Raw genomic sequence first — 22,305 nt, forward strand, 5'->3', positions numbered from 1 at the left:
GCAATGTTAATAGATGACCATGTTTCAGATGTTATTTTGGGAGTTTTATATGCAAGTAGGGGGGACTAAGTGTCAAAACAGATGCATTTCCAGTCACTGTACATATCTCTATGTATATCATCTGTCAAGCTGTATGTCTGTTTCTTTATGAATGTCATTATATTGAGCTACAGCATCTGTCAGCATAAAAATTATTTAGGAAAAAAAGAACAATCCAACTCACAAAACCATATCTGGTTGTAGCTTAAGTTTTAAATAACTGCAATACACTTTAGTTTTCACTTCATGGTAACTGTTTTCTCATCACAGAAGAAATATAAAATATATGCTTTCTTTTCTTCTCCCTAGCTCTTAAAGGTCTAGTTGTAAAAGTGCTGCAATACTATGACATTCAGAAACCGTGGCAGATTCCAATTTTGAAAGGGTTTCTATTTTAATATAATGATAATCTTCCATATTATTGTAAGAAAATTGCAACATACCTATCTACACAGAGGTAGTTTGAAAGGGAAGCCCAGGGTTTTGCTGTGTCACTTTGGTTTTGGTTTCTTTTGGTGTTTTCTTTAAGGGTGACAAGTCTTGATGGATGAATATATGCAAAAATGTCTTATTCATCTGTTTGAAGATTCTGGGGAGTACTGAAACTCATCTTAGTTAAAGTCAGATACTGATTTCCAGCAGGAAATAATTTCCAGACTGAATTTAGATGATCTGAATCAGAGCTGTAGGTAGCTGTGTGGATGTAATACGTTACTTTCAGAAGCCTGTGCTTAGGATAATTTCATTAATGCGTCAACTGGCAATTTTTATGATACAGTGGTGTGGTGATGATATATTGCAGATACAGAATTGATGTAATATTTATGATTTATGTGATTTGGCAGGTTACTATTAGCATAAAAATTCCTTTGTAGCTCTGACTCTTCATGTAGGTGGTTGGCTTCCAACCCAGAACTAAAAGCAATGAGCTGTGGGAAGTGCTTTTTAAATTACGTTGTCACAAATAGAACAGTTTTCAATGTCATTGTAGTTTCCAAACAAATTTTAATGTTAAATTTGGGTAAATTTTACTTCTTTTACATTTCAGCATGTTTATCATACCTGCATGGCTTGCATTTCTTAAAAAAAAAAAAAAATAAATCTTGGTTATTTAAACCAATTTGGGTTTAGCTGAAATAAATAGGATTTTATAGGTGGTTATATCAGCTGGTCTTTAAAGATGTTTAAAGTGTGTTGTGCTTTCTGATATGTAAACTCGATTGATTGTACTATTAAATGGAAGTTATACACAAAAAATGAGGTGCTGGTGCATTTAGGTTAGGAGTCATAGAAGTTGAACTACACAAACAGCTATTTTGCTGTTCTGTTGGTTGGAATTTAGGATTGTGCCTAAACTTCTAATTTGCTTCTTTACCAAAAGAAAACATTCAGCCATACTTTTAAATAATCAGGATAACTTCTTGAATCCTTTTCAGGAAAAAAAAAGCAGAGGGGGGGAAGAGTGGAATGACAGAGGCCTTTCTTAAACACAGGTCTAAAGATACTTATTACATCTGTTGGCTGTATCACATAATTGTTAATACAAAACTTTCTGGGTTTGTTGGTTAGCTGAATAGAGCTATAGTTAGTTTGAGTTAGCATGGCGATGGCTGGAATTTTCCAGTAGTTTTTGCCTGCCTATAGGAGTAACAATCTTCCTCATCTTCCCCATTCTCCTGGGATTTTTTTGTTGGGGTTTTTTTGTGGTTTTTGTTTGTTTGTTTGGTTTGTTATGTTTGTTTGTTTGTTTGTCGGGGGGGGGGTTAAGGTGAAAAAGATGCAGTTTAAATATGAACAAGTGTTTGTTAAACCTTAAACTATACCTTGATTGAAATGTATGGCTACTTAATATACGTTAAAAGAGGAATATATCGATGTATTTAAAGGTACATGTCACCAAGCCAAGTGACTGAAAGAAACTTACGGCTTTGCTTCTAAACTGAGTTGTATCAGTTTCATTGGTCTGCCTATTTTATTGGGGAGGGAGAACAGGGAGAGGGGTTAAATATATTTCTTCTGGTATTGAAACTCCTATTTTGTCTAAATAACATGATCCCTAAAGGAACACAAACTGTTAATGTTGTGTGACCTGTGTTTTCCCTTTATCTGGCTTTAGAAACAGATTTCTTTCATGAAGAGTGGAAGTTATCATTCTGCCAGAAATTTTCAGAAGCTTAAAGTGTGATGTTTATTTTGAGGAGTGGTGAGAGGAAGGGGTGAATTTCTTGCACCTGAGCAGTGAAATAGTTTAGAACAATCATAATTGAACAAATTCTTTACCTCAAAATACCTTCTACCTAATGAGGAAAAGTATGAACAACATTCATGGCAAGGCATTACCACTTGTTCACACATGCTTTTGGTGAAGCTGTTGAATTTATTGCTTAGACGTAACATTTTATTTCAGTTGCCTCATATATTGACTTGTTTTCATCTTCTAGAATGTTCCTTTCTTGCAAAATACTGAAAACACTGTGCGAAGACAGTGTTTGTGTCTATTAAATACATACTGTGGGACCAACTTCTAGTTTAGTACTAAATCATGAAAAACTTAGCTATGTAGCAATCCCAATCATTTTCAGTGTTGGAACTATCCAAGTAAAAGAGAAAATAAATTTTATCTGAAGTTGATCTACCAATATACATTTTGCCTTGTGCGTTTTCTGTTCTTTTAAAATGCATTAAATAGGTTTTGCCTTAGTTTTCACCAGGGAAAAGGCATGAAGAGGGAGGAACTCATGGCAAGTTTTTTTGCTGACTTGTCATTAGCAGAGCATTTTCTGACTCCCTGCCCTGACATCCAGGGAACAGGAGCAAACTGGGTGTTAGCACACACTGCAGTCAGTGGACATCTGGAAGCTTCCCAGCCTAAGGCAATAATACAACCGAACTCCATGCTTTGAGACTGACTAGAAGAGTTATTCAAGTGACATTTTGTTTTTGACATGCAAGATTTACCTTTGTGCCCATTTTTCATGTGGAATGAGAAATTTATTGGTGAATTGTCTCCTTCTCCTCCACTTTTCGTTTGCTTTATGAGACTCAAATGAGATAGAAGGAGAATTAATAATATTCATAAATAGCTTCAAAGTTTATGGTTTCAAATTACTTTTTCATTGTCTAGTCTATCATTGAGGAGTAAAATTATTGTACATACAGCTCTAGACAGCAGCCTGTTTTAGGGATTACATTACAGTGTTAGTCAGAGCAGGCATACACAATAAAAGGCTGGTGAGGAGTTAGAGCTGGTCTGTGGTACCTGCTCTGTGATCTACAGTGTGCCTGAATCTTTAGTGGACATCAGGAATCTTGAGTTTAAAGCAAACAAACAAATGAGCAATGCTCTCTTCTGTGAGGAAGGCCATGAGGTCTTTTTAGTGCAACATCTAGTTGTGGTGGGTTTCTTTTGCTTTGTAACAGTGATAAAGTATTGTGCTACTATAAACCTGCTGGCTGTAAATGCATTTCAAACCCTCATCCTTTGTAGCTGGGAGAGGGGGTACACCCATATAGAGGCGGGATACATATGAAGAATGCTAAGAAATTGTGGATGCCAGAAGAAAACCATTCTGAAATAATTTGATGTCAGAAGGAATGTAACATGTAGAGCTGTATTGAGTAGCTGGAGATCTGTAAAAATTCTGCGTAGAGTAGTTACTTTATAGATCTGGAATATCTCTGAAATTGCTGATTCTGGATTCTAGAAACACCTTATAAGGTGGGAAGTGTAAAAACTTTTTTTTTCTAAACAAAACTTCTGGTTTATAGTCTTGAAATGTAGCCTAAAATCTGCTTTTGTGATAGAATGTGTAATCCAGCAAGGAAAAAAAGGGGAGGAGGGGGAGGAGGTGGAGTTTTCACTTCTGGGTTTCATATGAAAACTCACTGCCTTGCAAATCTCTTCCTTATGTTCGTGTTTTCTAGTGGTAAAAGGAGAAATGAGTAATACTCCATATGGTAAACTGCAGTTAATTTATCTTCCTGGGTATGATTTTACTAGTCCTTTAAAATTCCTTCTAAAGTGAGATTCAACGTAAGAAAAACTTAAGCAAGCTCTGAAAGAAGTTGATACAAGATAGTATTCCCACCAAATAGGATGGTATTGGATTTTGTCATTTAAAAATTCCATTGAAATGACTGACTCTGAGTGTCTGCCATCCAAGTGCCCCTTTAATCCTGAGCTCTTGCTCTGACACAGGTGAAGCAAACTGATTTGTCATTTGTACATAATGTGTTTCTTTATGAAATGAGTCTTCACCAGGATTTTTATATTAATTTCAGTGGATTGTGGTTGGTGTGTGTGTGCATGTGTGCACTTCACATGAGAAAATCCTAGCTGTTGGGATTAAAATGCAGGAAGTTGTCACCAATACTATTAGCATTTGATTACTCAGTATGCAAGAGAGCAGCCTACCAAAGTTGGCCAAAGATGGCTTGCATGTAGACTTTGAGTGGCATGCCACAATTCCAGCATCTTGGAATTTCACAACAGCTTGAAAAAACTACCTGTGAAAGAAAACAGCTCCTGGATTTTGGCTGTCACTGAGGTATGAATTTAATGCATGGAAATGCTGTCAAGGTCATCAGATGCATCATGTCTGTTCAAGAGGAGATACTGTCCCACAGTTTTTCCTACTGCTGCAGTTAACCTGTGATTGTAATTGGAAGAAACAACCTGGTGTGCTGTTTCCTGAAGTGGTGTGTGTTGCTGGGTCAGCAATAGTTTTCCATAAAAATTAAGTGTTGTATCAGTTGTATTGTGGGGAAAGGGTACAGTTGTGAGGGTCAGGATGTAAAACTAAGAAACTGAGTAATACTTTTTCACTGTGTATGTTTCCATGTAGCCGACAAATCTGCTGACAGTTCATTCTGTAAATAAGCTGTAGTTGTTCCTTTGCATTTATGAAGGAAATGGGTAATGCAGAACAATCTGTGTAGGTGTTGAAACTGAAGATGTGAAAATACAAGGGGATGCAGCCAAGAAATACTTTTGTCAGATGAAAATTTCCAAACTTCTAGAACTAATGGTTCAATTATATGAGACCAACAGGCATCAAAGTGATTGACAATCTGCTTATAAGCACTGGGTAGTAGATGTAAACTCTTGATCAGATGGGATGCTAAAACTTTATCTGATAAATTGAATAATGATATAATTGAATAATGACCTTGTTTTTGTGGTACTTATTTTGGCAAATTCACCTTTTAAAATACCTGATTGTATGCTTTACAGCACATTCTAAGAAGTAAATCCTTTTTTTTAATGTGGTACATCTATTTCATAAAAGAAAGTACCTTGAATAGTTAATTTGTGTTTACCCATCACACAGATTTTTTTTTTCTTTATTTAGGAAGGCCAAATAGTTTTAATCTAGCAATTTGGTATTGTAGTTAACTCTTCATCTGTTCTACTTCCTTACCTAATAATGACTAAGTGTGTTGCTGAAATTGTGATAAATTGTTGCTAGCACTGAATTGTGGTGTTCATTTATTTTATAAGAAATGTGGCATTGAGATGGCGAAAAAGTAGCTAAAACACTATGTAAAGGAAATAGTACTTAAGCTTGTATTCAGGTTGACTTGCGGTTTTTGCTATTTGTAGGTTGGTTCTAAAATCAATGGATTTTATCACTTTTTACTGTGAATAATCTTTATGTGGAAGATTATATCCTTTTAACCATTTTTTCTTTCTTAGTATTAAACTAGAGTTGGCATTTTTGTAATAATTGTGGGGAAGATGCTTGGTATAAAAGACTCTGCACAACTAGGAATCTTTAAGTATCAGATGATTGCTTTTCATAACACTATCATAATGTTACTAACTTTGTGCATTCTGAACTTAACAGAAAGATATTCCAATATTTGTGGCTCCTGCCAGATCTGATGGTTCATATAATAACAGATCAAGAAAAAGCAACCCCAAACTTTATTTTAAAGAGTTGAGGTTTTTTGTTTGTTTTGGTTTGTTTCGGGTTTATATTGCATTTTTTTAGATGAATCTGACTAATCACCTATAGCTAACCTTGGATATTTTCCTTTAGACCACTCTCTCACTGTTCATTTTTGTGCCTGGTAACAGAGGGAAGGTGCCAACCTCCAGTTCCCAGCCGTCATTTGCCTCTGCTTGTCTCTGTGACATACTTTTCAGCCTCTTTCTTGTTGCATAAAACTGTGTGCTTCCATTATTTTTTGATCATATGCATCAAAGCAATGAATTAATGCTGTAGATTAGTATCAGTGCGCAGAAGATAGATTCAGTGCTGTAAAGGGCTGGATTTGCTAATTGCTCTGACAGGTATTCTTGGCACCAGCAATTAGGCATAGACAGTCACTTCACTTAACTCTGACAATCGGAGTTAAACTCACCATAGGAGCATAAGAGACGTTGCGGTAGATCAGACGGTGGGTCCATCTGCCCTGGCACTCTCTGCTTGGTGAGGACTTGTGCTTATGTTTAAGACGAAGGTGTGAGAAGACTTAGCACCACATCAAAGTGTGACACCCAGAGGTATTTTCTTGGGGATAATATTATCATGTTGTATTTTCTGAAAATAAGTAATTGCTGAAGTGTTGAAGCCTGCCTAATTTTTAGAAATACTTTAAGGTAGCGAGACAAATAGAAGGGAATGATGAATTTAAAACCAGAGAAAAGAGAGGAGATATGGCCTCTTTGCAGTTAGAACCATTCTCAAGGTTTCTCATAAGCCTGATTGGCGTGCAGACCTCTAGATTAAAATATGTTGTATCTTCACCAGGATCTTTAATATAAAATATGAGCAAATGAAGACAAAGTTCAAACATTAACATAATATGTGGACGTTTCAAAAACAATGTAGGTTTTCAAAAGGATATGGGTGTGCAGAGAAAATCCTGAAATAAGGTCCTATCTACTTGTGGTTTCCAACAAATCCCAAACCAGTTTTATTTGTTGCTAACATTTCAGTCGTTTGGAGCCTTCTAAAACCACTTGCTGGTATTCTTTGAAGACAAAAATACTGTTTTTCTGGAATGATCAGCTCCTGAGGCTGAAACGACTGAAAGAAACAGGAGAGTTGAGCAAGGCTCAGCTGTGCCCTTGGACCTTGGAGATGACAGCTGACGCGTTCAGTGTTCCAGTTCAGTGCCATGCTTTATACCCCATGTGTCTCTGTACTTGAACTTTACGTCATAAGTAATGAATATTTTTAATAGAGTTTGTACTCTTTTGTCTGAGATGAATGCAGGCCCACACATGGTGTAAGCTTCAACTAATTATCCTCTGGGGTCTGGTGCACATATTTGCATATGCTCTATCAGTGGACCACCAAGATTATTCAATTAAATCCTTACAATGGCTCTAAGAAGGCCTGTGATTGAAGTGTTAGTGATGACTGTTCATTTATAAAATAATTATTTTTCTAAATTTCAGCGTCTATCCTTATTTCTTGCATAATAGGATCTATTGTGAGGGAAAAGTCTGAAATACGGGATGTGTCTGAATTGGGACCACAACTAAAACTGATGCACAAGTGAATGCATATTTCAGCTGCTTTCTTCTGTCAGATTGTTAACATAAATATTTCTAAGCATTTCCCAGATGATAATGTATTTACTTTGCAGACACTTAACAGACCACTTTCTTTTCTCAGCAGACAGAGGAACTGTGTAGTTATGACTTAGTCATAAGCATGGCTTTCTTTTAAAAGTTCTACTGGGTTATTAATAGAAGTGTGTTGTTATTTAATAAAAATGGCTCTTCGCTAGAGATGTGATTGCAGAAGTATGCCAGCTCCTAAGGCATTGGGAAAGTGATCAAGAAGCCATGGAAGTCAGGTATTTGTCTGAAGGTAGTGTTGTGTTGTTACACTTCTGTGTAATCATAAATGGTAACAGATGGGATAAGGAAAGATACCGCGAGAAATCTGACCAAAGGTAGAAGACTTTTAAGAGAATTTTTTCTTTTTAAATACTTAAATACTTTTAAAAGTATTTACTTCTGTTATTGCATATCAGAGTTTGATCCTGATGTGCTTGCCTAGATGTGCGAAGTAACACAGTGTGACTTCACCAAACGTCTTGTAAAAGCCTGCAGTTGAATTTGAGGTAGTAGTTTACTGAACCTATACATATTTTTGATAATATTTACATATGTTGCATTTGTAACTCAATAAAATTAAGCAGCTTCATGTTTTTAGCAGTAGTCTAATTGAACAATTGACTTTTGCTGTAACTCCTGCAATTATTCTTTAAAGGCTGTCACTTAGTTTGAGACTAAACTAAAGAAGATTCTGAGTTATATGATACAAGAGTAAAAAAACATACTGGGCAAGTGATATCTTTTAACAAACTTGAGTGAAGATAATTAACAGCTCTGAGGAGACCAAGAATAGAAGCAAAGTGGAATGTGAATTTTGAGTCAATGAGAATCCACAAAATTCTGGTTATTTCAGTAATAGGTAATTGTATGCTGTTACTGAAAAGTCGAAAGTAGAGGGAGGAAGAAGGCATGACAATGAAAACATTGAAATTGTTGCACAAAAGGATTAGAAATTTGGGGAACTACAGGCACATTTTATCTTTTTGTGGTCTTCTAGTGTGTTAACTGGGAGAGGCAAAGGCAAGACTTTTAAGTGCTAAATATTGAAAATGGAAGTCATTGAGTAGGTGATGAATGTCTATTCATAGTGTGCTCTTTTACCTACACTGCAGCAAAAGGAAAAAAATCAAAACAAAACAAAACAAAAACCAAAACCACAATGCCCAAACCCCATACAATATGGTAAAAACTGAGATAAAAAGAAATTTGATACATAAGGAATGTGGGGCAGTACAAATCATTAGTAAGAGAACTGTAAATAGAGGGCCAATATAGCAATTTACTGAATACTAGATTTTGTGAAGGAAAATCACTGGCTCTTTTGAAATACTACTTCTGTATCAGAGAATGCTCCAAACTAGTTGGGAGAAAAAAAGAAAAACCCTGAGGTAAGTGCTTGTAGCACTTTGTTCTTGTTAGCAAATGCACAACTGTTTCTGAATGAACCCCACAGTTTTCTTTTTCTTTCTATGTCATCTGATTACTGAATCCGTTGAGATCCCTTTTGAACTTAAAGTGGATTTTTGTTGTCTTCTCCCTAAGTTAGCTTTTACATCTTCCACCCTTCTACCTCTTCAGGAGGGGCAGCAGTGTGACTCCTGATGCAGGGAAGCGAGCTTTTGGGAAGCGTTAACTGATCAGACATATATGGTCAGTCTTCAGGAAGAGGTGGTAGCAGCCGGATTGGAACATCTAGTGCTACTCCCAGTCCACAAGCCACCTGCTGAACCATGCCGCTCCAAATCCCATTTTTTTTTAGAAAACAGATTATGGGTTTTCATTGCAGAACTGTTACGTTACTCTAGTTCTTGGAAGCTTTCCAGCTAGTTAACCATTAAGGGATGCTTGGATTTCAGCTATCAAATCTGAGATTCACAGATAGTTCTGCCTTCTAACACCCACATCATTATTTTCTCAAACAGCAAATGGTGTATTAATCATATTTACTACAGTCTGATTCTTTACATGCAGTGGTGTTACTATGGTACCATATTAGACACTGTACACAGGGCTTAAAATGTATGTAGCGAAATGCTATATAGATTGATGACACATGGCAAGTACATCTCACAAACTGTTACACTTCTATTCAGAGGTGTGTGGCTTTCGTGGTGTGTATCAAGTCTTACGAATTCCCAGATATGTTATCTACGGTCTGTGATTCTATGAGAAAACCTCCTACAAAGTTTTGGGAAAACTGAAAATAGCAACACTTTCTTTTTCTAAAAATGCAGTGCTTGATTAGAAATAGCAGCTTCTTACTAAAAGCTTTTCAATCTGTAATACCATACATGCTACTTTAGAAAACATTTCTTCCCAGCATTTTTAAAGAGCTTTTAATATTTACACTTAATCACATAAACTTACAGTTTTACATTGGAAGTATGTCATGAGAGCATATTAATCATATCTGCTCAAGCGAGAAAAGCTTTGTTGCCTGAGTTGCCTAAGTTGCCTGAGAAAAATAAACTCATAGACCAGAAAGATGGTGGCAGCAGCAACTACAGTTTAGGTGTTGCATTGTCTGCCAGGAAAACTAGCAGAATTTTGCATACGCCTTCCCACTTGTGAACACACATAAAGGATTATACGCACTTTGCTCTTATAGCAGCATATGTGATGTTATACAGGTCTGTCAGCGCTTTGCTTTGAAACTTGCTGTCTCTTTACACCCTCTTTTGTTCACTTGCTGATGTTACCATACTCATATGTTTTGCAGTGGAGCCATGCAGCCTGGTTTCCAAAGCTGTTGTTTAAAAAGCTTAATTGAAAAAAGGCTCATAATTCTAGGGTATGATAGCACTGACAAAAAAGTGCTTGCATTTGCTATTTACTGTGCAGTGTGGCATTACAGATTTAGCAAAATAGAAGAGCTGGTACAGCCACAGACCACATCCGTGCTAACAGTTGCTTAGGGACTGCATTTACTTAAACTTTTTCCAAATTCAGACAACTTTTTGTTAGATAACTGTCAGTTACTGCAGGTATTTCAATTAGAAATGAGACATTCTTAGGTTAGAAAGCAAGCACACAAGGTAAAAGTGGCTGATGTGATTTCCCCACACACACACACCTTGATGAATGACATAGAATCATAGAAGCAAAATAAAGCTGGCCCAGACTTGTCTAACATTTGTCTCCAGTTGAACCTTACCTTTAAATATCAGTGCAAAAATTTAGCATTAATGTAGAGAGGATGACTTTATTGTTTCGGTAATTTTGGTAGTCTTACCTTATCTGTGATCTTTTAAGGTATTTTGTCATGAAGCAGGTATTATAAATGAATAAAACTGCTTTTTGTAAGAAATCTCTCCATGCTTTCAGAGTATATTTGTGATATATAGGGATCGCATGTTGGCATAAGAGAGATTAAATTGTCAGACTGAATCTCACCTAAGACGTAGAATAAATGTTAGGAGTCAGATACTTGGGGTGGCATTCTTCCGAAATGTGTCCTTCAGTGTTCACTTGTCGAAAGGAACAGTCTTTCTAAATTAAAGATGCAGAGGCCTGTTGAAAGTTGTATCCTGGTTTATGATTTTGTTTGTGTTTTTTCAGTGAAGTAGAACTCAGCCTTTACTTTGATGGTGTTGAGAATGAGCAAACGAGAAGGCCTTAGCATTTAGGAACACATAAATAAAGTCTACAAAGAAAGGGCATGAAAGAAGCTTTGAAGTGGCATCCAGTTTTAATTTTGGTGGGAGAAAACCAGATGTTTCTTTGGGAGCTCTGGCCCAGCTCATTTTTTTTGAGAGGACAGGGAATTCGGCCAAATCATACAATGGAGAGACCCCAAACCAACTGTCCCCACCCTGGTACTTTGATCTTTCTTGCCACTTCTAAGTGAACTGCTCTGTTCAGAGGAAAGATGGTCTAACCTTTAATTTTTCATCGTGTGCGTCCTCCTGTATGACTCGAATACTCATCTCTCTTTTTTTCCATTCCAACTGAGTATTCTCTATGCAAAAAATCCCTGTCCTGTTAAAGATGATAGTAGTTTTAAAATGTTAAAACTGTACAGAATTTTGAATTTGCTGGTTTTGCAGTGGTGTATGTGTTAGAACAGAACATTGTTACACAGCATTTTTGGGTCAGCAATCTTGTAAAACACAAGATAGAACAAAACCAAACCATCCTGTTTGTGTCGGACTTCCATCGGCAAGTACTGCTCCTGGAATTATGCATTCTGTTGCCACTTACAAATAGAATAGTACACTTGAATGATATATTTGAGGCCTTTTTTTATTAGTCTTTGGATCACATTTGGCCATCAAAAAGATTGCTGTTGACTGTACATTTAGTGAGTAGATTAAAACTACACAGTAAGGTTTTTTGAACATGTCTAGAAAATAAAACAATGCTGCCTTCTGAAGAGATGAAAGAGTCTCAAGGGGTGGAAAGGAGAAGGAGAGCAGATAAGAAGGCAAATAACATGAGTTAGATTCAAGGTTACTGTCGACTTCTGATCTGAACAAGATAAATCCTTTTGCTCTGAGGGCTTGTCCATGAGCCAAAGCTAAGCTACCTGCTAAATGATGCCAAAGCTCACAGTGTTCAGAAGAAAGGTTTGGGAAGAAGTTTAAAAATTCCGGAGAAAAGAGGTCAGGTTAAGTTGGTGCTGTTAAATTTGTATCTTCTTGTCTTGCACTGAGTTAGCCAAAAATGTAACTTGTACCTGCATGAGCTATTTTGGTCTGTTCAGGGTTTTGTGTTGTGTGCGGGGGTTATTTATTTATTATTGTCTTGGTTTGTGTTGGTTTTGATCCTTTTATAGCAGGTCATTATCCCAGGCCACTTCTGGGATCAGGAATGGAGTATTATCTCGATACATGCAAGAACTAGGCTTTATTTTGCATTGAAATGCTTATCTCTCATCTTTGTCACCTGTGTTGATTTCTGGTACACAGCACATGCCAGTAGCAAATATTAATAAGGAATAGTTTGTGCCATATGCTGAATCTAGACAGTATGCTCATTAATACTAATAAAATACAGAGGGATTTTTTTCCATCTTTGGCTCTAGTGTTTAGCATGCTATTAATACAACTTTAACTATGGATGGCTAAAATAATAAGGGTCAGTTATATCCTTTAGTGTATGTGCAGCAGTGTGTTTGCATGTATTGTTACCCTGTGTTCACAAAACATGTTGATGTGAAAAATTGGACAGAAAAAGGAGTCTTGTTTCCGTATACCTCCTGAAGGCTGTATCTCTGCATAACAAAAAAGTTAACACACCGGCTTCCAGCTGCCTGTGTCAATGTGAATCACTCCTTCCCACATAATAGAAGTACAGACACATAAATATGCAGAGCTGAACCTCTGAATTACGCACTATAAAATTGAAATTAGAGTTCTCAGTTAAAAAGTTTTCTTTATTTCCCTTGAGATTTATTGATATGTATTATTATAGTGAACAACTGTCTAAATCGCATATTGGAGATGGCAAATACCTTCATTTTAATGAAACTCTCAGCAGTCTGCAAGATCAAGGTTAAAACAAATGCTTTAACCTACTGTTACGTGGGAGGGTTATGACAATAATTACCAAGTTAGTCTACACCTTACCCAAGTATTTGGAGGTGTCTTGTCAAAATATCAGCTAAATTAATGCCAGAAATGCAATAGTTCAGATGAGTAATGAAAGTTTTCAAATGGAAGTATGTAAAATGTGTTCATAACAGCTAGACATACTTACAGTTGTCACGCTTAGTTGTACAAGCTGAATTTCACTTCACTTAGGCAATTTCACTTGTGTCTAAGCTGAAGAGGAAGAAAAGGTTGTTGTTCTTTTGCCTTGCCTTTTTAGAAGGAAGTGTCCCTCAGCTGTTAGAAAGCAAGTATTGTATATCCCACAGGAGAGTGTTTCATGTCTACAGTATTTTTTTGCCTTTTTAATATAATGTTGGCTACTCCTTTACACATCTCAACACCAGTGTGAGTAGTAAGGAAAACTGTATTTTGTCCAAAAATGTTTTTATATTTTTGGAATACTGACTTGATACATGACTCAATCCTGAAACAAAATATTCTTGAATAGGTTTGTGTCAGGGCTTCCTTTTCTTTCATCTCTCTCTCCTTTTCTTCCCCCTTCCTGCTTTCCCTCCTGATTTTGATACGACCTCGCCTTTACATTCTTTGAGTGTGGCCTCTTCCTGTGTCAGTGTGAGCTAGGTGCACTCATATAAAACATGGGATGTGCCATCTTTGTAGCTGTCCTGAGTATTGGCTGTCCTTGAGCAGAAGTCTTGGTCCATTTATTTCTACATTTCTGGATGTCAGCTGATAGCCAGTTGTCAAGGTTTTGTGTGATTAAGATGACAGTGTTTTGGAAGAGCTTGTGGAATGCCAGCTCGAGTCCATAATTTTAATTTGGATTTGTTTGTCTTCTTTCTTGGTCTTTTTTTGGTGGGTTTTTGTTTTTGTTTTTTTGTTTAGTTTGATGTGAGAGTTTTTGAAATGTCAGAACAAAAAGAAAGGTTTTGGGAAGTGAAGAAAAAGATGAATCACAAAAACCCCTGGGAGCTTCCTCAGGAATGTTTTGAACCTTAATTCTCTTCAATCTGAGCCATTTTCATTTGAAAGGCTTTGTAGGACCATGGCAACTAGGGATGGCATAGACAAACTTGGGTCATCTCTTTTCTGTCCCCTCATTCTAATGGATGCATTTCTGGAGCAGGAAACTTCTTTAGAAGCTAAACTTAGAATTCTGCTGAATTTAGTGTGAAGATAAAATAGCTGCGATTGCTAGCTCATTAGTTAAGCTCCAACACATCTATCCATTGAGGTATTAAGAAGATTTTAAAATCCCGGTAAAGAAAGTGCAAAGAATTGGGCTATCTTTCTAATCTTGTGCTTTAGGTTTATGCATATTTATCCAACTATCCATTGACCATAAAGGTAGCATGAATATTCTATTAAGCTTTTGCTTAGAGGTAGCTTTGAGTTAGTAATGCTCCCTAGTTGCAAAGTGTTATGATCCAAAGGAGTTTTCAAAAAACTTGGGGAATGTTAAGATGGTCTTGTTAAGTCTAGGTTGTTTTAAGCAGGAAGAGTAGATAACAGAACATTTGCAAGATGAGCTCTGCTTCATAGTTCTGGAAGCTAAGATGGTTAAATGAATAGGCAATAAAAGAAGTACGTGTTAAGGATAAAGTGCTATTCAAAGTTTTTATTGTTCTGCACCTTTTCTCCGATCTTCCAACGAAAGCACTTTTTTCTTTCTCAATTTATTCTCTGTCCAAGAATATTTTTCAAGGCTGAACTTGTGATAAGAAAGGCATAGTATTATGTAAGATAACTTACATGAACAAGATTATCATCACATATTCTTTACAAAAGTAAATACTATCAAATGGAATTACTTTCTTTGTGATTTACAGTGCTGATTTCCAAGACTGATGGTTTTGTATTATATACATTTTACTTATAAATGTTATTGAAAGTGTTAAAAACAGAAGAGGTGAGTTTGTTTTGAAGCATGTGAGTGTTATCCAAATAACACATCTGTGTCTGATTTCTGCTTGTATGCTTTTTAATCACTGAACTAGGTTTAAATTCTGTCAGTGCACCTTTCCTGCTCTCTCTCCTACATTTTGGGGCCAGAGTTCAGTGGGGGTTGCTGCAGTTTGGCTACCCTTGCCTCTTACAGTTGTATAGTCTTGGAGGTGGCAGGTGGAAAAGCCCCAGGCTGCAGCAGGCACATGTTATAGCTGTCAGCTGGTTGACATATCTGGTAGGTTGTAAAAGCAATTCCTCCCCTTCTCTTTCTTCCCTCTAGGGCTCAAGTCGAACATTTCCTTCTTGAGTGGTAGCAGCTGATAGTTGTTGAATTTGGGCAATTTCTTCCACATTGTGGGAGCTGCTGTGATGTAGAAACACCTGCAGCTCAGGGGAACAAAATACTGCAAAGTGAGTGGTTTGTGCTGATGAGGGTGAAGCCCTCCAGCAGTAAGTTCTTCCACTTGAAGCTACTCCCAAAATCACTACAGGGGAGTAGTGTTCTGAATGAAAAAGTCACCATCAGAACTGTGATTGTGATGCATCACTCTTGTTCCAATCAATCAATATTGTGAGTGGTATTTTATACCTGCAAAGCAGTTGTTTGTCTTTCATTTATACTGTTCATCTGAAATCCTGTTTATGAATATATAGACACTTAGCTGAAGTGAATTATAGGTGGTCATATATGAACTAGTAACACTCTTACTGCTCTAGCTTTTTAATTCAAAACCATTACCAACATAGTGCCAATGTTTTCTGTCTCTCTCCAGAGTATTGATGAAGATTCTTTACTACTTGTTATCATCCTTTTTATTAGTTTACATATATATATATGCATTTGTGTGTGTACACCTGGATTCTTATATGCTGTAATGAAATACTCATGAATGTTTTCACTGTGCTGATATAATTGATGTGCTGGATTTATATACTTGAGTTAGAAAATATTGCCTAACAATTTTTCTTCTCTCTCTTCCACAGTCATAATGAACGAAAAGTAACCTGCAAACATCCAGTAACAGGACAGCCATCGCAGGACAACTGTATTTTCGTTGTGAATGAACAGTAAGTGACATCTGTTTCAGTCTATAAAATAGGTGTTTTAAAACTTATTACTATTGAAGTAAGATTCAGTGATCGATAATTGCTGTGTTTCTTTTTCCAAGTCAGATTAGCGTGTATAAAGTTTTACTTGTTTAAATTATTTCAGAGTAATTGTTTTAAATTATTTCAGAGTATTATTAAATATTTAATACTAATTTTTAAGATAAAAAGCACAGCCGAAATGAGTTATATGGTAGAAATGCACCATGCTCATGCAGTGTGAATCGCCACTCTTCACTTTACTTATTCTTTAGTGTTAGCAAATGACATATTTTATATAATAATCCAATAAACTTTCAAAAAGGAGTATTTTTTTGAATCACATAGGGGACATTCATGTGCCTTTATTGTGTTTTGCCTGGTAGTGTCTCTTCAATTGGTTATTTTCTTGGCTAGTTGAGACACTTTCTGAATCTCTGGGTAATAACTCGGTTTTGTTATCTTTGCATTAGTTTTGTAGAATACACAATAGTATGAGAAGGTATGCATAGAAGTCATACCTGACCTCAATATTTTATATATGGCTGGGTATTGAGTGTCCTGCTCACCACCATTGCTGCAACGTTATATGGTGGATAGAGTGAAAGCCATCAAAAATGCAGTATGTGAAATTTCACAAACGTGCATCTTCTCACTGAAGTGGGACAAAGCCATATGGGGGCTTTGGAGAGCATTTCTTCCCATTTCTGTCTCATGCTCATACCTGTCTTTTTCCCTCCCACCAACACCTAACGCTAATAGAGAAATCCTATTTTAAAACATCTTAAAATTCATTTATAATAGATTTAAGTTCAAAACACAGTGCAGGTAACTTTACAATGAAGTGTGAATTGCTTTTAAATTGGAAAAGTAGGACACAGATTGTGTTAGGCTACATCTAGGGGTGCTTTTTAATAGCAATCTGCACACACAGCATGTTCTAGTGCTATTACATATTCTATTTTCAGGACTGCTGCAGCAATGACATCTGAAGAAAAGAAGGAGCGACCAATAAGCATGATATGTGAAGCAACTAACTATAATGTGACATCAGATTATGCTGCTCATCCAATGAGCCCTTTGGGCAGAGTAAGTATTTATATCCAAATTAAAATAAAATTATTCAGTTATACCACAAGGTACTAGGCAGTATAGACTATATATTAGTATTCCACTGAAAAAAGCAAAACAAAGCATGTATTTTTTTCCAGGGCACTTGGCTTGTTTCATATTTAATTTGGAAACCGAAGTGTCTGAAACAAGTTATCACTGAAACTGTGATTTTTATCAGGTATCACAGCTCTTATGACTTGCATGCACTTACATTGTTCACAGAATCTGACCTTTCTATTCTGTGTCAACTGCAAAATGTTGAGTGACTGATCAGACATCTGGGTAAGCATTGTTACAGAAATTGCTTAGTCACAAACAATTGACTAGATCTCTAGGTAAAAGGGAGAGAATTATAATTGTGTGTAAGAAGTAATTATAAGAGAGATGGAAGGTGACTCTGTGGTAAAATTGAAAGGCAGATGACATGATTTGCTGTCATTGGACCAGAAGTTGAAGTCTTCGTTTCCTAGGAAAATTCTTGGGAAAAGTCCTGGAGATTCCTAGGTCACCTAGGTGAGAGAGCAGCTGCATGGTGCTGAGTTACCAGCTGGGATTAAACCAAGACAGCATCTTGCATTTTAGTCTTATCTAACATAAGTCCAGTTTGCTCTACTATGCAAACCAAAGCACAATAAGAGTGAATGACTGGGAGGTTTGCTTCAAGAGCAACCTTCTGGTCCAAGCTAAAATGCTGAGGCAGAAATCCACTCAGATCATGGAAAATTGCAACCATCTTGTAGGCACTGAAATTGCCTACAAAATCCAGAAGGCAGCGTCATGATTGGTTTGTGGTTTGGAAGATAATGTAAGCCTTGAAGACTGGAAATATATTTTTAAACAGAAGTTGAAAGTAACAAAGATTTCAATTTCCATTCTTTGAGTTCACATGCAGAAAATTTTCTTATCAGAAATGTTCTCAACCCATGTTTTTCAAGTATGCAGTAAGTTTAGTGTTGATTACTTACTTCTGCGCTAGTTTTGAAACAGGGGAGGAAAGCCCACATAAATTCTGTGACCTCTACCAGCTAAGCAGAGAGAAAATTAGCTTGCAGAGTGATGAATTTTGCAACCCCAGCTACTGACTGGTTTGTTGCCCAGAGTTCAAAATCCTGCTGGTGTTTGTTTTCTTCAGGTTTGGGAAACAGTGAATGTCACTGGAAGTTTCAGACTTCTTTCTCAGCATTGGAACTGTACAGGGTCTCTCCCATAAGGTCTAGTTTTGGAGGCTTCACAGCTGCCAGGACTATTTCTCAGAACAGATCAGATGATCTCAGATGTGACTATGAGTTTGCCAGCTCTGTTATCTTCTGTACCTTCCAGCAAGTGGTTAGAAGTTGGACCCTTTATTCACTATCCTGTTTTTCTCTTTGCCTTCTCCAGAAGCTGAGGCTGTGCAATATGGCCTACATGTTTAGAGCCATGGGGTAAAAAGTAGTTGAACCCTTCAATTCTTATGTTTTATCCTTCTTCCTGTTTCCTTCCTGTGATGTTGTAGATACGTGTGTGAGAAAACATGGGATGGCCAAGGACCCCAAACATAACAAGAGGAGGATGTGATTTAGAAAGTTTAATAACTCATAATTAGTTCATATATACAACTCTGATATTTCAGTATCCTAAAATACTCATTGTCTCAAGGCCTAGAATTTGTTGGGAACAGTTACTGTCTTTATGCAGTGTGTGGTAAAATAATCATGAGTCATCTAAAGTGTTTTTTGTATTAGGTAAAATTAGAAAGCACTTGTGATGCTGTGTTTAATTAAAGGAAGTTTGTATTCACAGTTGGTAAGATGTAATCCATTAAAACTTTGCTGTGACCTCAGTGAAATTGGACTCAATATGGTTTATTATCAGACCTACTTAAGAGATATCTATCTAAATTACCTGAATTTTGTTAGTAGACTTGACAGTAGTAGTACTTATGGCTGGTTGTGGTTTCAGAAGCATCCTTAATGCATTAGCCATTTTACAAGTATAGAATGCCTAGAACATCATTGAGAGGTTTTGAGCTTTTACTTCCTAATGTTAGAATGGGTTTGAATGTTATAAATTATTTCTGATCAAAATCTTGGCACAGTTTTTGTGTGATATGCCAATATAGTAGCCATACAGGTTAACTGAGATAGATGTAGTTGACATTATAATGTGCTGTGGATTGTTAAAGGTTCTCTGTATATTCCTTTCATACAGCTGGATGACACAAGTCTCCTGGCTTGTTATGAACCTTTTTCCATTTTGTGCTGGTAGAATTTTTCAGATGCAGTGTGGAAGATTTTTACTTTTATTTTTAATTAGATTTCAATTGTGTGCTTTGTCTTGCTTTCCAGAGCTGAGTCAAATTTCTGTATCTCCAAGGGAAATTAAAAGCACTGTATTTTTTATATTCCCTCACAATTTTTTTCAACAAAGAAATATGAAACGACCTTGTTTCATTGTGGTGTAGACTTAAGGCAAATGCATGTAGGTCTTGTAAAGTTACTTTGTTTTGGCTAAGTTGTGTTGTATTCTTCAGGTAATGGCATTGTTGACAAAAGCTGCACATCATTTTAAATTACAGTTTTCAGTTTATGTTTTTTAACTTACTGTGGAATTGTCTCTGAAGCATGTGTAAAACCCAGCTCAGTTCTATGATGTGTTAAGAGGATTCCCATAGAGAAAGCCCATACCCTAATTTGCAACAAAAAAATTAGTGTTTGTTCAGCCGTCTTCCTTTAGGAACTTTGCATAACCTTATGATTAGTCTTAGTAGTAGAGATGACAAAGCTGAAGCACAGGATTATGTTGTCTCAAATCAAATGGTGAATTTGGAGCAGAGCCCTGAACACAGCTTAAAAAATTTATTTGAACTTTACTTTTGCAGAGTGGGATACTTTGCTGTATCACATCACATGGTCTCTGAGGCACCAATTCTTAAAGGATTTAAAACACAAACACAAGTTGAGCTCAGTTTGTTGCAGAACAAACTTCATAAATGTAGGCTGAAAAGAATGAAGTGTGAATTGACTAAGTGCTGCATGTTTCTTTATGCCTTTTCCTATTTCTTTTGGTTGCTCAAGTAGAAGGATGATAAAATCTAAAATGGGTTATTTATCCTACTTCTCTGAATTACCTGTGTTCATTGCATAGCTGTAAGGTTGTTAAATGTATAAGCAACAGCAAATATGAGTTTCAGGGCAAAAGTTTCAAAGCAGGCCTTAGTGCAGGCAGGTAAAATAATATACAAACAAGCCAAAAGATCACAGAACGAAGGGCTTTTGAGGGGGAAGAAATAATAAGAAAAAATACAGTATTTGTTAGGAAAAAGGGAGTTGTATCTTGTTGAAATCTGAGCAAGTTTTCATGTACCAGGCGGGTGTTGGAAGCAGCAAAGAGTAAAATTTTCTTGCCCAGGTGATATAGTCTTTCATAATTAATAATAGTTCTTTTAGTTTTACTTCTCTTTCTACAGCTTGGTAGGCTATCTTCCTACCTTATAAGAAGGTCAGTTACTTATTTGGTTCATTTTTCTTGTTAAGAAAATCTTTAAGTACTTGTCTTGGGATTTATCTTTAAATTTTCTGCATAGGAAAAAGAAAGAAATGCTGAATCCAGCAGAACCATCGTAACAATTATTTATCTAAAAATGGAATACAGTTTGTATTCCGAAATCCCCCAGAGGAACATGTATAAGAAAAAGAACTTAAAAGAAAATGTGCTGTAATTTTTCAACAGATATTAATGTAATGTTTTCTTTAACCTGTTCAATTCAATGTAGACATCACGATCTTCAAAGAAGGTTCATAATTTCGGAAAGCGATCAAACTCAATAAAGAGAAATCCTAATGCACCAGTTGTCAGACGTGGCTGGCTCTACAAACAGGTACTCTTCCCTTCTTCATCTCCCACTCCCCAGCCCACCCCCCTTTATTTTTTCTGGTAAGGTGTATACTGTAAAAAAGACAGTCATTTGCATAAAATGCAATGATAGCAATACCAGAGTGAAGCTATAAATTGTGAGAAACTGATATGTGGTATTTTAATTAGCTCCTTACTGGATAGCATTCTTATACAAATCAGTAAGGGCATCAGACAAGTGCAGAACATAAATATATTATATATGCATATTTCTCTCTAAAATACAGAAAAGGCTTGAAAAATCTGTGTAGACATTTAGTAAATAGCTAAATTAATTTCAGACATGCTGAGATGATGGGACAAGGATGTATGGTCCAGCCTTTTTTTTTTTTTTTTTAGTTCCAAAGTTTCTTTTATTAGGCTGTATCTGTTAATTTTATTTTAAAGTAAACATTTTCAGTAACAAATGGAAATCAAGCAATTTTTTTGCATATGAAAAGAGAGGGGAATGGCTGTTCTGTTAACTCGAAGATAATAATCTTAAAATCGGATATTACTTTAGGTTTTCCTATTGCATGTAAACTCACCTGAAGTATGTGCTTTTTAGTATTTAGTGACAGTGTACCTACCCTGCTGTAGATTTGCTATTCTGCAATACTAAACCATTTGCTCTTTCTTGCTCTGCAAGAGTTCATAGTAGAATACAGAATCACAGAATCGTTTGATCAGAAAATTGAACAACAAAACTGATTATTATTATAATTGGGAATTATGTTGGGAATGTCTTTTATAAATCCAGCAAGAACCCTATAAGAACTTGTAATTTAAACTCAGCTGAGGCGAATGTGTATGTGTAATTTTGAATCTGCAGTGCCATTTACTGTGCCTACTCTGATAGACTGGTATGACCTAACTGGCTTTCTGCTTTTGATAAATCGCTTTTTAAAAAATACTATCAAATAAAATGATCTAGTAGTGTCTGGTTAGTAGAAGATTTTTCCATGTTTAGATACTCAATGGTTAGGGTTGGAAGGGATCTTAAGATTATTTCATTCCAACCCCCTGCCATGGGACACCTCAAACTAGACCATGCCATCCAAGTTTCTGTCCAACCTGGCTTTGAACACTGCCAGGGATGGAGCATTTACCACTACTTTG

At 36.3% G+C, this 22,305-nt stretch overlaps 1 protein-coding gene across 3 annotated transcripts in view; it reads left to right on the forward strand.

Annotated features, from left to right (window-relative positions):
* PLEKHA5 (pleckstrin homology domain containing A5) overlaps nt 1-22,305 on the forward strand; it is a gene marked incomplete at both ends in the record, with an annotated part of 157,512 nt that overhangs the window by 81,661 nt on the left and 53,546 nt on the right. For all 3 annotated transcript variants that reach the window (XM_080616383.1, XM_080616384.1, XM_080616385.1), the window contains 3 exons: nt 16,099-16,182; nt 17,169-17,289; nt 21,068-21,172. In XM_080616383.1, the coding sequence (XP_080472509.1) occupies nt 16,099-16,182; nt 17,169-17,289; nt 21,068-21,172 (310 nt within the window). The remainder of the gene's footprint in view (nt 1-16,098; nt 16,183-17,168; nt 17,290-21,067; nt 21,173-22,305) is intronic.

This window comes from Psittacula echo (assembly GCF_963264785.1).
Source record: "Psittacula echo genome assembly, chromosome: 1".
Taxonomy (NCBI): domain Eukaryota; kingdom Metazoa; phylum Chordata; class Aves; order Psittaciformes; family Psittacidae; genus Psittacula; species Psittacula echo.